The sequence below is a fragment of the Nyctibius grandis genome, chromosome 6, assembly GCF_013368605.1.
Source record: "Nyctibius grandis isolate bNycGra1 chromosome 6, bNycGra1.pri, whole genome shotgun sequence".
NCBI classification, from domain to species: Eukaryota; Metazoa; Chordata; class Aves; order Nyctibiiformes; family Nyctibiidae; genus Nyctibius; species Nyctibius grandis.
This window is the reverse complement of record NC_090663.1, coordinates 60,015,461-60,036,578: the sequence shown is the minus strand read 5'-3', so window position 1 is coordinate 60,036,578 and position 21,118 is coordinate 60,015,461. Positions and strand designations below refer to the sequence as shown.

At 36.9% G+C, this 21,118-nt stretch overlaps 1 protein-coding gene across 1 annotated transcript in view; it reads left to right on the top strand.

Moving 5' to 3' along the window:
* Nucleotides 1-21,118, top strand: part of CENPE (centromere protein E) — a 43,197-nt gene that overhangs the window by 10,135 nt on the left and 11,944 nt on the right. Inside the window, exons 13-34 of the mRNA XM_068403913.1 lie at nucleotides 1,139-1,297; nucleotides 1,657-1,801; nucleotides 3,111-3,205; nucleotides 3,527-3,583; nucleotides 3,664-3,831; nucleotides 6,068-6,142; nucleotides 6,403-6,525; nucleotides 6,890-7,024; nucleotides 7,645-7,822; nucleotides 9,008-9,162; nucleotides 10,083-10,397; nucleotides 11,235-11,546; nucleotides 11,743-11,901; nucleotides 12,892-13,101; nucleotides 14,005-14,289; nucleotides 14,397-14,555; nucleotides 15,441-15,662; nucleotides 16,892-17,050; nucleotides 17,280-17,501; nucleotides 18,520-18,657; nucleotides 19,572-19,772; nucleotides 19,855-20,001. Of these exons, the coding sequence (XP_068260014.1) occupies nucleotides 1,139-1,297; nucleotides 1,657-1,801; nucleotides 3,111-3,205; nucleotides 3,527-3,583; nucleotides 3,664-3,831; nucleotides 6,068-6,142; nucleotides 6,403-6,525; nucleotides 6,890-7,024; nucleotides 7,645-7,822; nucleotides 9,008-9,162; nucleotides 10,083-10,397; nucleotides 11,235-11,546; nucleotides 11,743-11,901; nucleotides 12,892-13,101; nucleotides 14,005-14,289; nucleotides 14,397-14,555; nucleotides 15,441-15,662; nucleotides 16,892-17,050; nucleotides 17,280-17,501; nucleotides 18,520-18,657; nucleotides 19,572-19,772; nucleotides 19,855-20,001 (3,819 nt within the window). The remainder of the gene's footprint in view (nucleotides 1-1,138; nucleotides 1,298-1,656; nucleotides 1,802-3,110; nucleotides 3,206-3,526; nucleotides 3,584-3,663; nucleotides 3,832-6,067; nucleotides 6,143-6,402; nucleotides 6,526-6,889; nucleotides 7,025-7,644; nucleotides 7,823-9,007; nucleotides 9,163-10,082; nucleotides 10,398-11,234; nucleotides 11,547-11,742; nucleotides 11,902-12,891; nucleotides 13,102-14,004; nucleotides 14,290-14,396; nucleotides 14,556-15,440; nucleotides 15,663-16,891; nucleotides 17,051-17,279; nucleotides 17,502-18,519; nucleotides 18,658-19,571; nucleotides 19,773-19,854; nucleotides 20,002-21,118) is intronic.

Here is a 21,118-nt window from a genome sequence, read left to right as displayed (position 1 = left end):
CAAGAGGATAGGGCCAGACTCCTAGTGGAGCCCAGCAACAGGACAAGGGGCAATGGGCACAAACTGAAACATGGGAAGTTCTATCTCAATATGAGGAAAAACTTCTTTCCTTTGAGGGTGACGGAGCACTGGAACAGGCTGCCCAGGGAGGTTGTGGAGTCTCCTTCTCTGGAGATACTCAAAACCCGCCTGGACGCAACCCTGTGCAACGTGCTCTAGGGGAACCTGCTTTGGCAGGGGGTTGGACTAGATGATCTCCAGAGGTCCCTTCCAACCCCAACCATTCTGTGATACATTTAGAAAATGAACAATAATAACTTCCCACCAAACAGTGTAGTCTCTCACGTGTTCATCTTTCTCCAGAAATCTGTGGAGATGAGGAGCAATCATGCAAGTCTTGTTAGAGCATAGATCATAAAAGATAAAGCTCAGCAAAATCACAATTCTGAACATACCATTTTGGTGAATTAAATCATCAAAAGAGGCTTCCCCCCCAATAAAAAAAAAAGTCATAGGAAAAGTTTAAGGAAAAGTAGCTGACCTCTTATTTTTAAAAAGAATTAATTTGCTGTATAAACTTGCACCCAGAAATGTTTTTGCTGTCTTCTGAGGTAGTAGGTATTGAGGAAAGTACTTAATTAAATACAGAAGAGTTTGTTGGAAAATCCCCTGTGAACTTTGAATTACTCTAAAGTATTGTAAGTTTATGATAAAGTTGTCAAAAAAACTAGCTGCTGTAATGCAGTTGCTTTACAACACAAATTTTCAGTATTTCACGTTTTAAGAGACCACGTGCTTGCTGTTATTTGACAATTGAATCATAGCTCTCAGAGCTTCAGGCTTCTGGCACCATGAGAAGGTAATCTTAAACTATATTACACTTGAAAGAATGCTTTTTTTGCCCCTAGAAAAAACTGAGGCTGTATAGTTTTGGGGAGTTTTGACACCTTTAAATGCTAAGTCTACAGGTAAATTGTAGACTAAATTGTTAGTTACGTTGTTAAAGATTAGACAGCTCTTTTGGACTTAAAAGAATATATGTGTCTAGCTGTTTTTAAATATTAGTAATTGTGTATCTTCTGTAGGAGTAGTTTGTGCTCTTAAAATGTCAATTTGATGAATATTATTTTTATGGAAGGTGTCTTCGAAGACTCAAATTCATGCAATGGAAAAAGACCAACTGGCCCAGCTGTTGGAAGAAAAAAATTCTCTTCAAAAAGTACAGGAAGATAGGATACGGAACTTAACTGAGATGCTGGTGACTTCTGCCTCCTTTTCCTCAAAACAGAATACTAAAGTAAGCACCTGTTCTGGGTCATATTTATTAACTCTGAAATACTTTGCAAAAGGTAATATTAAATACATAGAGTTGTATTGACAATGAAGAATAAGTTTGATAGGCAATTTTCACACAATCTTATTTTTAAAGGGATAACTTTTAAAATAATTTCTAAGTGAGTATCGATTCAATGTTGCCTTGCAGTGAACAGACTTCAGAGACTTTTGCTTTCAAACTGTTATGCTGTAGTTTAATTTTGAAGAAAATGCAAAACTGTCTAGTTAGCTGGTGGTACTGTTATAGAACTGGCCTAATGCAATATCTACTCTCTGCTTAGTGCTTTGGTTGTATCACTTTTTCTACACTTTTTTTTGAAGGCCAAGAGAAGAAGAAGAGTTACTTGGGCTCCTGGTAAAATAAATCAGGCGAATGTGAGCTGTTTTGAAGACTTTGAAAAACCAAGGCTGACTGAAACAAAAAAAATGAAAATGTCTCTATCGTCACTGCCAGACTTGGAGGAATGTGAGTATCTTCAGAAAAAAATAAGCAAATTCTGCAAAGCAGCTTTGAAATTAGAAATAATCCCCTTTTAATAAACCTAAGTTAAAAAGCAAATTAATTTGCTAACGATAAAAAGCTACATTTAGTTGTCACTATACTACTCAATTTACGTTCCATGAACCCAGTTTTGAAAGTTACCTGTAGCCCATAAGGAAATTATATTTGTCTGCCAGCAAAGAATGCTGCCTGGAAGGGATGTGGTTTTAGCACTATAATACTGGTAGTTCTTGTGCTGGAAATAAGGTTCATTTTGTTTGAAAATGGGAGCATGAGTCTTACTATCCCAGGTGAAATAATGTGTAGCAAATTCCTGTTGGATAACTTTGCAAGCATTACTTAGTTTCCCAAAGGGAATAAGTCGACTCTCTGATAGTACAAATTAAAAAAAAACCTAAAACAAACAAACAAACAAAGAAAAACAAACCAAACCAAAACAAAAAAGCCACCCAAATATCCCTGTACACACTTTACAAGGGAATTACTTTCTTTTTTTAATCTTCTGGATATCGAGCTTTTAATTTGTTAAAACCAAAGGTAAGAGCTGTGAGGTAGAAGGCAGGGTCTACAAATACTTTTGCCATGCAGCCTATCCCAACCCCTCAGTTTTTTGTAAAAGTAGCTAAAGTTATTCTTTAACACAGACTATCCATCCAAACTATGTTCTCCCTGCAAAAAGGACGGGGGTATGTGAAATTCCAAAATCCTCAATGAGAATAGAGAAGTCATGACTCAAAGATCAGATTGAGATACAGAGAAATTCAAGGACTTACTAGAGGAGCAAGGAACAAAGAATGTTGAACTGAAGACGAGAATAACTGGAGAGTATTGTTGCTGAATTGCATCTTCTTACATGCTTATTACCTATCCTTCTGTCAAGCTTTTTTGCTTGTGTGTGGATTGTCGAGGGTTTTTTCTGTATGTGGGGGGAAGTGGTGCTTTTTTCTTTAAATCTTGCAGGATACTGTTGAGTGGTTCTTTCCTTGACACTTAAATGCTTCTCCTAGTCTGTAATTAAGTATATATTCTGGATTTGGTTTAGTATTCATTAACTTGTGATAAGGTGGTCAGCGTAAGTGTAGGGACTGGACTTCTGTGTTGTTCCCTTTCATAAGAGAAAATAATGAGATTCAAAAGTTCTACTCAGTGTGCTACCTCTTTGCCATTGAATGATTGCTTCCAATGTGGTAAAATTCTTTAAGAAAATAGTTCTTGATGTCCAGTTTAAAATCTGCTGCTAGTCTGTATTTTTTTAATACATCTTTCTTTTCAGCTATGTTAGATAATTCTGAATATGACAACCAATGTCTGACGGTTCCCGATCAAATTTTGGATGCAGAATGGATTGCTGGACCTAACATGAACTGGGTAACGTCATGATCTATTTTGGTTGTCTAATACGGTGCATATACATTACATGCTTCTCAGTAAGATCAGCCGTACTCTTCTATGGAACACCAATGTTCTTCTATATATCTGAAGAATTACTATAACTGGTTAGAAAGTCAATCTCTTGGTCATCTCTGGAGTTGTGGGATGGTTCTGTAACTCTAATGGTTTTGTGGCGAATGATCCAGTAAGCTTTGGTATTTAAAAAGGACTAGCTGTGAAAAGACAAGCAACAAGGAACATAATACTAAACTTGCTTGATCTTGTAGATCAGTTAACTGAGAGCGATTCTTTTTCTAGACTCAGAGAGACTTTGAAGAATCTGTGCAACTCTGTGAAGCATTAGCACTAGAAAAGGTAAGTCTGTTCTGTATTTTCTAGAAATAAGACTGACATTCCAACAAAAACTTCTAAAGTTTCTTGTGCTTCTTCTTCAGGATATTGCTGTAAATGAGGTCAATGTCCTGCAAGCTAACTTTAATAACCTGGTATTGGAAAATGAGCAGTTGAAATTAGAAATAAATGAAATGAAGGAGAAACTGAAGGAAAAAATAGAAATGGATGAATTTGAAGCACTAGAAAAGCAAACACAAAAAGATCATGAGGTAAGGTGCCTTGAAATAAATACAAAGATATAAGAATTCTCTATGCTCAAATGTTTTCTAGAGTTTACTCAGTATACTTGGAAGTTGATTCACAATCAGATGGTGTTATAAACTACATGAAGCAACAGAATGAATGAACCCCAGGATTTAAACTGGATTTACTCAAACTGTAAAATTTAGACTTAAGTTTTTGGAGAGTCACATACTGAAGTCTGGTTAAGCATATATTTCTGTGTGTATATATGTATCTGTGTATTATTTTTACATGTGTGTGATGTGAACTTCAGTCTAGATTTCTGTAGGAGACAGTTGTTTTGCTGCGTAAATGCCTTTTAGAACTGTTTTGAAGTTAAAGTATGGTTACTAAACCATGTTTTACATATTTCTTGTGCAAAACTTCTTAGTTTGCAATCCAAGATAGCTCTGGCTTTTGATAATCCATTGAACTATGTGAGCATTAACTTTTAACATATTATTTAACTCAGTAATAAAATATTTAAAATAGTGTGAATAGTAATGTTTGTGAAAAAAATGAAATATTGTATTTTGTGCCAGGAAGTCAGAAAAGGTAAACCTGCCTACTGGGTAACTTATGATACAGGAAATGCTGTCTTTCAGTTCTCTTCACCTCCTTGTACTGTTAGTGAAGATGTACCTTGTTTGTCCAAATGTTTTATGCTCTGATTCTGTAACCTAAAGTATGTATTACTTGTATTAGGTTCTAGCTGCCCAAGGGCTAAACTGTGAAATAAGTCATGGTGCAAAAAAAACCAACCAAGCAAACAACAACAACAAAAAACAAACAAACAAACCAAACAGAACCATAACCCACCAAACAAAACTCCAGAACAAGCAACTTGAGGTATTGAGAAATGGATGTATTATTCAATTTCTCTCCTGATACCTTCTCTGCAGATTACTTGTACAGGCTAGTCTGTTTAATATCCACTGGCTGTGAAACTAAGGTTGAAGTTGAAGTTACATCCTTTTGCATTGTTGTTTCAGGTTACAATTTAACAAGATCACCTCTCATTTCCATTGTGTTCCCTACAAAAATTTATGGATCTTAAGCGAAATGGATCCATAATAGATTATGATTTAGCTTGTATTTAAGATTCTTTTTAGAAGACCTTTGTATGCTAGACAAATTGCGACAACTTCCTTATCAGCCAACACTTAACAAATCCTCAGTGAGTTTTCCCTGCAAAGCTTCTGTAATAACAGATGCAACGTTCTAAAGTAGCTTCTATTACAAGAATTGCTTTTTAAATGATTCATGTTTTCAGATACATATCTGAAGACAGTCCATAAAATGTAAGCATTTGTTGATACCCATGTAGCAGATTAATTACAGCAATACTGAAAGGTCACATACTTCACTAAGTACATTAGTTGAAATCCATCAATTTAAATCACCACAGATATATACAGGTAAATTTCATTATTCTGAATAATGACATTAAATTACTTCTGACAGTACTATTGTACCATATCTTCTACAATTATCCTGATTTTAACATTACAGATTGGAGTTTTTTTTCTCACTGTACTCCTAACTATATAGAAATACTCACAGGAGAGTGATTGTTTTAAAGCTTTTCACTGATCTTAAAATTACAGACTGGATTTTCTCCTTACCTACGCTTGTGACTATACAGAAGCACTTGTAGATGAGTGCTTATTGTAAAGCTTTTCTAACAAAGACCAAAAGAAAAGAGTTCTTCAATTTTATAAGTGCTTTTCTATCTAGTCTTCTACTTGTGCCTCCTTTCAGACGATGCCACTGAATGTGTTCAAGGCTTGCTTTACCTCAATTTTGTCACTTTCTCATTCTTGTTAGTGAATAGATTAAATCATAAATATCTGCGCTGTATCATAAAAAGCTGCTTAACATGACTAGAATTTGAAGTGTCATATCTGTACGATTTCTGCATTAATTGCTTTGATCACATTGCTCTTGCTTCTCAAGCTGTTGCAAATTAAATTGTACTTGAATCCTTCTAATTACTGGGAAGCTAAAACAGAGCTTTGCATCTCATCTATCCATTTGAAAGAAAGTGTAGCAACTTGCTTTGTAGCTGTTTAAATGGATATGTGTGTGTATATATGGTTTGCCCACTAATAGAAAAGAAAACGCAAGATAGACCTTGCTTATTTTCACGGTGTTGGCAACTAAAACTAGTGGCGTGGGTGCTTTCTAACATCCTCTGCAATTTTGCTTCAATTTGCTCCACAGATACAACTAATGCATGAAATTACCAACTTAAAGAAACTAGTTTCAAATGCTGAAGTGTACAATGAGGAACTTGAGGTGAGCCTGTCCATGAGTTTACATGCAATAAGACTTGTATGAAATGTGCTTGCTTTGTTTATCTTGAAATGCCGTATCTGCTGAGGACAACCTAGACATCATTCAGCTCTGGTTAGTCTTATCAGCTATAAGAAGGATATGTCTAAAATGCATGAATGCCTACTATGTACAAAGCAGGTTTTTGTTAAACTCTTACCCGAAAAACCAAATGGAGCACTAAATCTTCCCCCCCCCCCCTTTTTTTTTTCCCCAACTTTTAGGCAGAAATAAACTCCAAATTGGAACAGCTGAAAGAGAAGGAGAACAAAATAAAGATCTTACAGAATCGTGTGGAAGAATTGCAGAAAACAGGCACAGAAAAAAAGGACACATCTTTTTCAGTGGTAAATTTGAGTTTTCTGCTGGTTTGAGAGATGGTTTTGGTTTTGTTGGAGATGGGTTAAATTTAGGTATAACTTTGATATAATTGAAATCAGCTTCCCTACAGATGTTAGGAAAATTTTTTTACAAAGCTTAAAATGCTAATTACTACATTATCATACAGCAGTACTCTGATGAAGCAAAGCTATGGGAAATGCTGCTCTTTATCCTATCTCTCAAACGAGCTTGCTACTGTTCCTTTTAGAGTAAACTTAGCAAGTTTTCTGAGCCTGTATTTACATTTTAACCACATTATAATGAACACATTTGCTTTATTATGGCTATATATTTTTTTATTTCTTTTGAGTTTTTATCTGTCTTTTTCAGGGAGATTCTGATACACTAATTGAGGAAATTCAGCAGCTGCATAAATCCCTCTTAGATAGTGAAACCATAGCCTTGGATGCCAAAAAAGAAACTGCTTTTCTCAGAACTGAAAATCTGGAGCTGAAGGAGAAGATGGCAAGTAATTGTTAAACTGCATTTATAGCTGTACAAAATGCTGTTAAGGGCCTATCTGCTCCCAGACTAGTGAAGAAGGCAATTGATAAAGACAAGATGTGGTAGAGTATTTGGAGAAATCTAATGACTTATGTTCTAAGTAATGTTTTTATTATGGAATTCATGGAAAATGGGTCTTGAGGAGAAAGATATAAAGAAAATAGAGGCTTCTTCCACAGGAGTGGGTGGTTACTTTTAGGTTCACCAGTAGAGAGAGAGAGAGTGCAAATGACCAGTCTTTAGGGAGTTACTAGGACATAAGGCTCCAAACTAATTTTATCAGAGAAAAAAGAATAAAAGATGTGAACTCAGAGAAGTGGGATGGAGCTTACTTTGAGCTTTGAAGGAGTAAAGTCAAAATAGCAGAAGCAGTTATGGCCCTGATCTCTAAGGTAAGGTATGTTTTATGATAGGACTCTGACAGGAATGCAGTTATTAAATTGTGGCTTATTTTGCCATATTTATCAAGGGCAAAGTTGTTCAGAGTGACAACAGGAAAAGTGACAGATGCAATATTTAAATGTTAAGCAAGCAGACTTTTATTTTGTGTGTGAATTGCATGTTGTTTTCTTTTCCTGAAGAATGAACTCTTAAATAATTACAATCAAATGCAAAAGGATGTTCAGCTCTATCAAAGCCAAATAGAAGCAGGAAAAGCCAGTTACAAAAAAATGCAAGCTGACTTGCAGAAAGAGTTGCAGTCTGTATTTCAAGAAAACACAAGGCTAACTTCACTGATGGAGGGTAAAGTTCCAAAAGGTACTGTTTCAGGTGGTGCTTTTTTCCCCCTCCCCCTCTCCTCCCTTTTCCCCATAATGAGTACAAGTTGGGGACAGACCTGTTGGAGAGCAGCAGAGGGGAAAGGGACCTGGGGGTCCTAGTGGACAGCAGGATGACCATGAGCCAGCAGTGTGCCCTTGTGGCTAAGAAGGCCAATGGCATCCTGGGGTGTATTAGAAGGGGTGTGGTTAGCAGGTCAAGAGAGGTTCTCCTCCCCCTCTACTCTGCCCTGGTGAGGCCGCATCTGGAATATTGTGTCCAGTTCTGGGCCCCTCAGTTCAAGAAGGACAGGGAACTGCTAGAGAGAGTCCAGCACAGAGCCACGAAGATGATTAAGGGAGTGGAACATCTCCCTTATGAGGAGAGGCTGAGGGAGCTGGGTCTCTTTAGCTTGGAGAAGAAGAGACTAAGGGGTGACCTCATTAATGTTTATAAATATGTAAAGGGCAAGTGTCATGAGGATGGAGCCAGGCTCTTCTCAGTGATGCCCATTGACAGGACAAGGGGCAATGGGTGCAAGCTGGAACACAGGAGGTTCCACATAAATATGAGGAAAAACTTCTTTACGGTGAGGGTGACCGAACACTGGAACAGGCTGCCCAGAGAGGTTGTGGAGTCTCCTTCTCTGGAGACATTCAAAACCCGCCTGGACGCTTTCCTGTGTGATATGATTTAGGCAATCCTGCTCCGGCAGGGGGATTGGACTAGATGATCTTTCGAGGTCCCTTCCAATCCCCAACATTCTGTGATTCTGTGATAATGGTGGGAGGATAGGGAAGACTTTGTCTCTTGTTTTCTCAAATAGTTAGAGCTTCTGTCAATATAAAATATTAGAGTATCTGGTACTGCTGCCACATAGTAACTTGTTTAGCACTTTCTTGAACTATTTGCAAAACTGCAGCTTATGGAATGTTTTGTATTTTGCACAAAGACAGTCAAGTTAACAAAGGCTGTCATGGAGAATCTAAAATAAACTGGATGTCAACCTAACAAATGATGATCCAATTCAGATGCGTAGTTTCATCTTGTAATTGTTGGCTATTGTAAAATATACTTTTCTAGAATTATACTGATATCCAGAATGCATTATAAATCTTCTGCTTAATTTAAAACATGCTTTGCTTCCCTCGCTCTCTTATTAATCTAAACTTGTTAATTCTCTAGATCTGCTCTCTCTTGCGGAGCTGGAAAAAAAGGCATCCGACTTAAAAGGAGAACTAGAAAAAGCATTGAAAGAGAACGCACTTCTACAAAAACAAGTAAATGAGCTATCAGAATTTCAGTCTCTACCAAATAATGTTGAGATACAGCAGAAAGAGGTAAACAAAAAAAATTTAACTTTTTCCTTGTTTTTATATAATACTTGACTGGTAATGTGTTAATGGAGGCCTATTGGATATGAAGTTTTAAAGCCAGAAGTTGTCTTGAATCAAATAACCTGAGTTATTTCTAGTCCAACATTTGCCTGCTATTTGCCATGGTCACCATTGATAACTGTGCATGTATGTATAATAATGTTTGATCCTGGTTTACTGTTCTAAAACTGAATTTTTGTCTAATTGGGCTAAGAGAAAATTTCAAGACCTCTTAGCAGAAATGGTACTTGAGAAGGGAGAGATTTAACTTGCAAATTCTGGAAAACTTGTAAGGAAACTTTTCTGTTTCCTGGCAGGTCAGGGCTTAGTAGACTAAGTTTGCCATAAATGTGTCTTTAAAGGGTTTGTTTGCAAACATTTTCTAGGTTTCTGCTACTAAGTATGTGCAGTGAAAATTATCCAGGGCAAGTAATCTCACAAACTCATGAATGGCTTGCAAAAAGTTCCAAACCCTTCCAGTGGTCTACTTTCACTAATAAACAAAACTTGATTAGATGTTAACAACTTATAAACTCTGTATCATGAAAAAAGTATTGATGCATCTAAATATTCAGTTTAGGAGTTACAGCTAGCAGTACCAGTCCAGTCCTAGCTCAAACATAGGAAAAAGGAAATATTTAAAGAACACCTAAAGAGTTAGAGGAGAGGTTTCAAGGTTTTGGAAGGGACTTGGCTGTCTTGCTTCTCTTTTGAAGGATTGTTTGCTAGACAGCTCCCTCCCAACAAAGCAAAACCCAATGTATTGTGCTGTGTGTTTGCCTGTACTTTATTTCCTGTATCTGCATATGAACATGTTTTTTATTATGCATCTATGACAAATACTGATTTAGAAAATACTATTAATATTGCTTTTCTGTTGGCAGACTCTTGAAAAATGTGAGGAGGTACGCTTATTAAAATTGGAAAGAGAAAAGCTGATTTCTGAAGTAGCTGATAATGAAATTAGACTGAAACATATGACTGAAGAAATTGGAAAATCAAAAGACAATCTAGCAGATGCACAACTTAAATATGTAAAGTCTGATCAGGAATATGTAGCACTTAAACAGCTCCATGAAGAACTAGAGCAAAAATACATAGCTGCATCAGAAAACAATGAACAAATGAAGCTCCAAGTAGATATTCTATCTAAAGAAGCACGAGAGTGTAAAACAGCTTTGGATGAAGTGAAATTAGAGGTCAGTGTCAGCTTGCTCCTTTTTAAAGATAAGACACAAGGAATTCATTCATAGTATGAAAAAAATAAGAGAACTTTTTTTGAGAAGTAGTCTTAAAGGTATAGATAACATTATCATTGAAATTCCTCTAGCATGAGTGGATATTACTTATTCCATGCAAGGTGTATAAGGTGGTAGGATTATGTAGCTCAACAGTCTCTTCATAGTCAAAGAAATATATATGTTGCTGCAGGTTATATGTTCTCCTCCCATACTGGACCTTTTAGTTCTACTTTTCCCATTCTAATCTTTAATATACAAATATTTTTTAGAATATGCTGCTATGACCAACTCTATCTAGTCGTAGAAACAAAGTTTCCTTGTTGGGAACTGGAGTCTGTTTAGAACAGAAGATCTTTCAAACCAAAGAGAATCACCACCATAAATGGGCAATTAGAAAGAAAGGAAAAAAAACATTTAAGAAGAAAAAGGAACTCGAGATGCATATTTTTGACGAGGCTTTTGGCACTAATATGGCTGTCATATTTCAGCTATGGATTTGATAACCCCTAATTGGATAATTCCTCAGCTATGCTACAGTTTCATGTGTGGTGTTATGTTTTAGTAAGACTTTTGCTGCTAAGGAGAAACCACAGGAAGGTTCCATAAACAAATGCTTATTTAATGTGGGCAAGAATATAAGCAGTGACTTAAAGTGAAATTATGAACTTTTTATTCTCTTGTTGAAAGCTGGCATCTCTCACCCTTTCTAAAGCTAATACAAGATTCTGTGAGAACATGTGCACGTTATACAGTTTTGCATTACAATGGAAGTGTCTTTTTCTTTACAACCTAAAGCTCTCTAGCAAAATGAAAGAACTGGAAGAAAAGACAGCAGAGCACAAACAACTTCTTGAGGTAAGAGAAGATTTTATTCAGGCACAGCAGAAGTTAAATGAAATGGAGCAATTGAAAGAGCAAGAAAAGATTACGGAGTTGAGACTGGAGGCCAAGGATTCAGAGATCCAGTCAGTTCTTCAGCAGCTTACTGAATGTCGGGAAGAAATAAGAACTCTAACACAGGAAAGAGATTACCTGAAGCAAAAAGAGGAGTCTCTCCAAGCTGAGACAGACCAACTCAAAGAGGATATAAAGGACACTGTTTCAATGGTAGGAATTCTGCCTTTATAGAAATGGACCATACATGCTAAGGGGCAAGTGTAAGAACACTTATAAACTATACTGAAATATACAGAGGAGTAGGGGAGTGGGGTTTTATGTGTTTGTTTTAATCAAGGAGTGCTTACTAATGTTGGCAAAATACTTGAATTTTCTCTTTGGGGATTTTCTTCCTTTTATTCCAAAGAACATTTTGGCACATGAAGAACTGAGAAATACACAGAGTTCTCTCAAGCAATCCCAGAACACTGTCAAGAAGTTGGAGAAAAATATTTCTGAAAAAGAATCTCAGATTCTGAGTGCTGAAGAGGCACTAGGGAAGACCATTAAAGAACTCGAAATGCGGGTAAAACATTATGTAATAGTTCAAAATAAAAATGCTTTTAATGTGTTTTCCAACACTGAAACCAAACCTAGTTAGTCTGCTTATAGACTCTTCTGCTTGTCCTTAGAAAATTTCCAGGCCTTTGGTAGAAAGTGAGCAATAAAGGAGTACTGCCTGATCTGAATCTTTACCAGTTGCTGATCTATTTCTGTAGCGCTCCAAGCTGTAATGTGTACTTAACTAGCGTGCCCCTAGTTGTCAATTTGAGTGGTGGCATTAGATGGCAAATAGAAGAAGAGATGAGAGTTACCTAGGGGTAGAAATGAGGCTAATGGTTTATAATGCTCTGGCCCAATGAGAAATGTTAGCATATGGTTGTAAACGGCAGCTCAGTTCCCAACACACAGCAGAAGGCTAATCCACTGGGTTTTGTGCCTGTTTGTTCAACAACTGACAAAGAAGGGTGCTGAGAATATTGTATGTTACACACTTGCTTCAGTGGCACAGTTTCTCTGGAGGAAGAATCTGTAGTAAGTGAGACTGGTTTTTTCTTGAAGTATTTCAGCTGCCAGGCCCAGTAAGTCAATGGTTGTTCAATTCAGCATTTGCATGTTTTGGAACATATGTGTAAAAATAATCCAACAGGTGTTTCTTATTTGGCTTCTTTCTCTCGGACTTTTTCTAGATTAAAAATCTGGCCAGTATTGCAGAAGAGACTGCTAAGAGGTTAGCATTTAGAACAGGTGACAAAGGCCAAAGACTCAGTTCTGGAGTTTTTCTGGTTTGGTTACAGTGGTTTGGTGTTAAAAATACTGTAGGAGAGTGAATCAAAGAAAACTTTTGTCTGAGCAACCTGATCTAGTTGAAGATGTCCTTGTCCTTGCTCATTGCAGGGGGGGTTGGACAAGATGACACTTAAAGGTCCCTTCCAACCCAAACTATTCTATGATTCTATGATTTAATTTTGGTTTTGAATTGATAGAAATATTGTCTTTCCACATTTTTTTGTAGATATCACAAATGACGGAAGAAATAAAAATCATTACATCTGAGAGAGACCAGCTTGCTGAAGAAAAAGCAGAAAATAATAACTGCAGAGAAAGTGATCAGCTTCAGGCGCTAAAGGAACAAATCTTTCTCCTTACACAAGAGAACAATTCATTGCAGGATAAGCTGGGCAGTTTACATTTGAAAAAAGAAGAGTATGGGGGAGGAACTTTGGTAATTATGCTAAAGCTATAATGGAAAGCATGCTTATTTAAACTTTCACTTCAATCAAAATAATTTGCAAAACAAACTGGAGAAAAGGGTCCTGCTACTTGACTGCAGACCATTAAACACCAGGATTATTGTTTACTTGAAATGTATTCCACCCATATTGTTGTATATGGACAACAAGTAGTAGGACATGACAAATATTTTTTCTGTAAATAGAATTTTAACTTGACAGAGGATGGTGATGTTTTAAGTTGTCTGCACAGAGATGTAATTCTAGAAGTACCTGAAGCTAAAAATTGCTTATCTGGAAAGAGTGGTTCTGCTTTTTCAAAGCAAAGATAGAACTGACTTTCTTTCTTGGCAGTGTACGTTAAGGGACATTGCAGCCAACATTTTTCATAATTGTACATGCTGATTGCACATACATGTTGATGTATATATACAAAGTGTATATAGATACACTTTGAAAAAAAAGTAAAGTATGTGCATATATTTTAATATTTATGGGGGGGAGTGGACAAATTTCAAGGAAATAATTGTCTTGACACCATTATCTACTGTTGAGGCTAGAAATATGGATAAGGTCTCTGTAGTTTGGTTTGTGGGGTTTTTTGTTCTTGGGGTTTTTTTGTGGATTCCCCCCTCAGTCTCAAACTATGGCCATGAAGTTCTACTTCTGGTAACTTGTTTCAGAAGTCCTCGCTTCAAATTTTACTTTTACATGTATCTTATTTCATGAAACTTGAATTGCATATTGAGTTCAGTCAAATCTTATTATTCTGAAAAAATACAAATCTCTGAAACATTGCTTCTGTTTGTTTTACATAATCAACCTGTGAACAGTCAATATGTTTCTATTAAAGCTACTTCCCCAAATGTGTTGACTTGTCTCTCTGTATAAAATAGGTACCACAGACTCAAGAAAAATCTATTGAGCAAGAGTTATTTCTTCTGAGAGAAGAGCTGAGCCAGGCACAAAGGAAATTGCATGAAATGGAGGAAGTGAAGGCCAACGAATGTCAAAGAGAATCTGAAAAAAATGAAAGAACAGATTTTACTCCAAAATTGCATGACTGTCAGGAAGCGAGCACTCTGACAGAAAGAGGAGATGATAATCTTAAAATGCAACTGGAGAATCTCCAAAATGAGAGAGACCAGCTAAGAGAAACTATACAGGAGATGATTAGGATGGTAAGAAAAATAGTCCTATTCCTTTAGGATAATAGCTTTACTAAACTACTTAAATTTTGGAAGCGTTGTTTGGGCTTTAATGTACTTTAACTGTGCTGTGTCCACAGAATTCAGAAATGCAGGAAGAGTTGAGATGTGCTCATGAGTCTCTCGGACAACATCAGGAGACCATTGTGGAGCTGAAAGGAAGTATTTCGGCGAAAGAAAATCAACTCTTGAAAGTGCAAGAGGCATTGAAAGAAACAATTGATGAACTGCAGCAGAAGGTCAGATGCAGTATTGCCAAGTAAACTAAAAATTATATCAGGATTGGCAACCTGTGCCCTCTGCAGACTTCAGTTTTTAAGTGTTCAGTAAATGTAACAACAAAACTTAATTAAAAGTTTTTTCCCTTCTTTTTTTTTTCCCCTGTACTGCTTCTCGAAAGAATTACATAGAAAGAGGCAGTGAAAAGATGATTAAATGCAATTTGACCTGCAAGCTACTACCCTTACTTATAACTAAACGTGCCTTAGTGCTGAATGATGGAATAGTATTTGACATCAATACTGCTCTTTGACCTCAATGTATTTTCCAAGTCTTAAATCTTCTTAAATTCTAATAATGTGTCTTTTAGCTATGTAACTCTGAAGATACTTGAGCAACTAAAAAGCAGTTTAGCTCATTCTTTAACTTGCTGCACTATTATAAATTTCTTATCTACTTATAACTTTCATGTCTGGAGCTATTGTGGCTTTTGGAAGATATTAACGCTTGTTAGCATCAAGCCTGTCTGCTGTGGATACAGCAGTGGAGTAATTTTTATGGAATTATAATGGCCTGTAGGTTTTTATGCATTCACTTTTGTCTAATAATGAGACAGAAGCACTGAAATTTAAATGACTTTTCAGAAAAATTGTTACATCTTTCTTTTACTATAGCAGTAAACTAATGGAAGTGTCTTCTGTAAAATGATCCAGTTATAACAACCCATATGTACAGATAATGCTTGTGAAATATGGTCCAATAACTCTCAAATCAGAACCTGATTACTGGGACAAAAAAAATAGTTTAGAATATTACCAGCTTTTTCCAAATTAACTATCAAATTACTTCTAACCATCCTAGAGATGACTAGAAATATTAATACTCGTTCTTATTTGTTCTTTCAGCTCACTGAAGTAACTGAAAACCTGACTCATGTCTCTTCTGAATATGCAAAGCTACTGGCAGAAAAAGAACAAATTGAAAGAACAATGAACGAGCATGTCTGTCAGCAGGTTGAGAAAATCACTTTACTTAATCAGGAGAAAGATGAACTACAGCAAATGGTAGAGACTTGTAAAGCAGAAAGAGATCAGTTAGAGGCTGACTGTCAGGAAAGCAAGAAGAGAGTATGTATAAAATCTCTTAAATAATTGTTTTAAAGGCAGGTTGTACCACTCTGAATTATTTAGGTCATAAAGCCTTCTGCTATTCAGTATCTCTTCCTCTCCCTTCATTTGTTCACAGCAGCAGTAAACTAAAAAATCAGTTTACTAATCCAATCTGGATTTTTGAATCTGTCTCTTATTTTTTTTCTTCCCCCTACTCCCTTCCTACCCTTTTGGTCACTGTGTCACTCTGGGTTTAGGCACAGTCGTCTGCCACCTGCTGGACAAACACTCAGCAAAGTTGTTAAATCATTCATCTACAGTGCCTCTGCATTTAGCACTGAACAGCAGAGGTAATCCAGGTTTACTTATATCTAAGGGCTTAATTCTTCTAACACTTCAGCTCATTCAGGATTGATGAAGAGAAAGCTAAACCCCAGAAAAGAAACTGATCAGCAATCCTCTTTCTCCTTCCTGATGTCTTGTTTCCTGGCAGATTAGTGACTTTAATATTCCAAGTATTTGCATGAAAAGTATGCTTATATTAACGCGCTATCTCAGACAAGCTCTTTCTGATATGTGGTTAACAAAAATCAAGCTGATAACTTCTAAAGTTAAAGGGAAGTCTGGTAAGTATTTTTTTTCCTAGGAAAAGCTGCAAATTATTTGAAGAAGTAAAAGCTTTCATATGAATTTTAGCAAACCTCAGGTACAACCACTGATCTCTTAAGTATGTATAGACCAACTAACTAAAAAACTAAAATCAGCAAACTAGGATCATCAAACCTTTAATTTTAGATTTACATCTTGCTACTAAACAATTGGACAAATTGTTCATGTAAATGGTGGCAGTAGCCACAAGAATAAGGGTATTTTATGGTGGGATTTTTTTGTTGTTTTGGGTTGGTGTTTTTTTTTGTTTCAAAATAGTTATCTACATAATTTGTTCCCCTCCTGTTCCCTTACCCCACAACACTTTTCCCTTTCTTCTTTAGTTCTGCCTGCTTCTTTTTTTTTTTCTTTTTTTTTTCTGATAAAGACTGTATTTCTAAAGACTCTCTTCCTTTGGAGTCCTTAAACTAGGCATGGGGGAATGACAACTGAGGATTTTTTTCTAAAGTAAAAGACTGATTATTCCAATAGTTCTCTCCTAGAAATTCAAATACTTTGACTTATCATTCTTAACTCCTGATAAGCAAAACTTAGTCATACTGAGTGAGCATCCATGTAATACCTCTGTTGTTCTGCAGTCCTTAAAAGTTCTGACAGAAATGGAAAATCTACAGGAAGAACTAAAGCATCAGAAAGAGCAAGCTGATATCCAGAAGAACATGCTAGCAAATAGAGAAGAGAAACTGCAAAACATTGAAAAAAACCTAAATGAAGAAATAAACACACTGAAAGAAAAGGCAAGTACAGTAATAAGAAACTCTTAGAAATAATTCAGAGGATGTTCCCTCAAGGACTCATTAGAATAACAGGTATTAGAATAACAGTTATTAGAATAACCCATGATACTTTTTGCTGTTTTATTGGTCCAATAGATGACATCATGGTAATACAGTTTAGCAACAGAAGAAGAGTTTTTGCTAATAGTTATGTGTTGATTTTATACTCTCTAAAATTATTTTTTAATAGGTAGTCAAGTTGAATGAGGACTTAAATTCAGTAACTAAGGAAAGGCATCAGCTGCTGGGAGAACTGAAAGAAAAGACTGAGAGTAAAAGCAGTAAACTTCAACAGCTGGAGAAACAGTGTGATTTGTTAGCACAGGAGAGAGATCAGCTCCAGGAAATGCTGGAAGGTCTTCGAGCAGAGAAGAACAAACTGGAGATTAACCTACAGGAGACTGTTGATAAGGTGCTTTATCTTTGAAGTATAATAACTATAAACACTTGGTAGAGGAAGATGGTTAATTCTTGAAGCTGTCGTGAAAAAAATCTTACAAGTATTAATGTTATATACCCAGACTGAAGAATATTGGCATGCTTTAACTTCTGTATTGTGGAATGATATTTGAAGATGTACATAAATTCTTTCAAAAACGTTATCTCACACTACTTTACGTAGGAATAAATGAGGAACCAGAAAATATGTGGGTTTCATTACCAAAACACTTAATGGGCATTTTTAAAATTAATTTGATGAAATGGTATGTTTCATAGTTGAGCTCCAAAGTTTTGAAACTAAAGCTGACAAATTCTGACACTTTTATTTCTCTTCTGGATAAGGCATATCTTCACAACAGTGAAGACAAGTGAATTGGGTGGTATCCACTGAGCAGCAGTCCTTGTTCAGATATCAAGTAATCACTTCAAATATCTGTAGTTAATTCAAATATATGGTGGGAGGCGAATCTTACTCTCACTACCAATATCTTCCAATTCATCTGTTTTTGAGTGTCAATTGTCTTGCTGTAAATCTTCAACTTCACTGCAAATTCAGAGTTTTAGTGAAAGGCATGCTAGTTCTATAATAATTTATCTTTGATAATTTAACAGCACTCTGACAGCAGCTCAACTCATAAAATTGTGTTAAATAATAATTTCTAGATAGTTCTTGATGTGAACCCTACTCACATTACATCTCTGCTTTGTGTTACTCATCTATGTAAACAGGGATTGCAGAAAAATTGTCCAAACATGTTTGAGCATACTTTGTCTAGTTCTTTACATTACTAAGGATTTATCAATAAGCTAGTTGGCAGGCTTTGCTTAGTGAAAGGAGAAACTTTCAACGACAAAATTTGAAATTTCTTGTACTCAAAGCAGATTTGTTTGTGCCAAGCATTTGGACTCCTATGAAATATTGAATGGCGTGGTGTGTGAGAGGTAGGTTTACATGCTATTCTATATTTGTTGCTCTATTTTTACTCCAGATTCTTGAAACTGAAAAGGAATTGAAGTGGCAACAAGAACTCCTCAGCAATGAGAAGATCAAAGCTGAAGAAAGGGAAGAACACTTGTCAAAGGTTCAGAGGAGGTCAGAGATCTTGGAGGACAGCCTAACAAACAAGGTGAGGAGTTTTGTTTTTTAGTCACTATTCTGCAATTCTGTCTTCTGATGTTTCATCACTGATGTGCTACATTTTTGTTCAAGACAAATCCTATTTAATTTTTAATTCTTAGTGCATCATTTTTATGGGTGCTAAACAAGCACGAACATGGGCAAAGGATTTTGTGCAAGTTTCTTTAGTGATGTTTAGAAGTAGCATCCTCAACTTGTCTCAGCCTTGTAAGCAGCTGGGTTGGTCACTCCATTAGAATGGACACTGATTTTATCCAATGTGTGCAGGCTTAATATAATAGTAATTGTACATGTACTTATTCAGACTTTAAAAGGCACTGCGTAGACAGTATGAACCTAAGTGGGTTTGGAATCCTTGGTGCTTTGCAGACTTTCAAACTATATCTGTTACTCAGAAAGTCTTGCACTTAACTCTTGCTAACTCAGTCTTTTTGCAGTTTTCACTTCTTCACTTTTCACCTGCCAAACTCTTCCTTGATCTGTGGATCAGAGAGTATAATTAAGGATTTCTTGATTAGCAAATATGTTAACTGTTCTATTCATTAGAGCAGATAAAAAGACAATTCCATTGCCCATCTCTTATGCTAATCTTTTATTTCTTTTCATTTTTTATGATGTGGACATATGTTGACTGCCTTTTTGGTTTTTAACTCTTGCTTTACTGAAGACCAAGCTGACTAGAGTTCTCTGAGTGTACTGCTGTTCCTCTTCCTTTTAATTTCTTTTTCTGAGTGATTAGAACACCGCAATGATACTTACACTAACAGCAAGAGAAGTTTGAATTTTAGAGTTCTTGGAAATTGTGTTCTTTGTATTTGACACAACTGATTTGAGTACTTCATAGGGGAGTATACAGGCCAGGGCCAACTCATAATTCTTGTTTTTCTCCACTATTTATTATAGATTCGACAGTTAACTGAGACGCTAAACAGCGTATCATGTGAAAAAGACCAGTTATTGGCTGAAAGAACTAGTCACTCTTTCCAACTTAAAGAACAAATCTTATCAATTAATCAAGAAAAAGATGAGCTACAAAAACTTCTCCAGGATGTCAGGTCTGAGCGGGACCAGCTCAAGACAGAATTGCAAAAAAAATCTGAGATGGTTGGTGTTGCAAGTTACATACCTAAGTTATTCATCACTTCTCTTCTAAGATGGTACTTAAATATGTATGCTTTTATTTTAGTGTGTTGAAACAAATGCAAAACTGGAACGTGCTCTAGACCAGCTGAAGCAAAGAAATGTGAATGATATGTCCATTCAGGTGAACCCACTGCATAATGCAGAGCAGGTGGTTGATGACAGCCTGAAGGAAAAAACGTTGAAAATTAAGGTAAACTTACTTCTCTGCTTATTTTAAGGATGCATGTAAAACCTTAATATCATTTGTTCTTGAGCATAAACTTTGCTTCTGTCTATGATCTATGAAATTGTTCACGTATCTTGTGAAGATGCTGCAAGCCATGGGATCAGTTGATTTGCTGTTGCTGTTCAGTGGCCATGCATCCTGTTCTGAGAACGTTAAATTGAACTTCTCAGTTGAGTCATCTCGCTTGATTTCGTCACTGTCCAGCCACTCCAGTGGAAAAAAAAAACTAGTCATGTAGAGCACTTTGTCGGTGACATGGACAGTGGGATTGGGTGCGCCCTCAGCAAGTTTGCTGACAACACCAAGCTGTGTGGTGCGGTCGACACGCTGGAGGGAAGGGATGTCATCCAGAGGGACCTTGACAGGCTTGAGAGCTGGGCCTGTGCGAACCACATGGAGTTCAACAAGGCCTAGTGTAAGGTCCTGCATGTGGGTCGGGGCAATCCCAAGCACAAATACAGGCTGGGCAGAGAATGGATTGAGAGCAGCCCTGAGGAGAACGACTTGGGGGTGATGGTTGACGAGAAGCTCAACATGAGCCGGCAATGTGCGCTTGCAGCCCAGAAGGCCAACTGAATCCTGGGCTGCATCAAAAGCAGCGCGGCCAGCAGGTCGAGGGAGGTGATTCTGCCCCTCTACTCCGCTCTCGTGAGACCCCCACGTGGAGTACTGCATCCAGTTCTGGGGCCCCCAACATAACAAGGACGTGGAGCTGTTGGAACGAGTCCAGAGGAGCGCCACGAAGATGATCAGAGGGCTGGAGCACCTCTCTTACGAAGACAGGCTGAGAGAATTGGGGTTGTTCAGCCTGGAGAAGAGGAGGCTCCAGGGAGACCTTCTAGCAGCCTTCCAGTATCTGAAGGAGGCCTACAGGAAAGTGGGAAAGGGGCTTTTTACAAGGACAAGTAGTGACAGGATGAGGGGGAATGGTTTTAAACTGAAAGAGGGGAGATTTAGATTAGATATTAGGAAGAAATTCTTTACTGTGAGGGTGGTGGGACACTGGCACAGGTTGCCCAGAGAAGCTGTGGGTGCCCCCTCCCTGGCTGTGTTTTAAGGCCAGGTTGTATGGGGCTTTGAG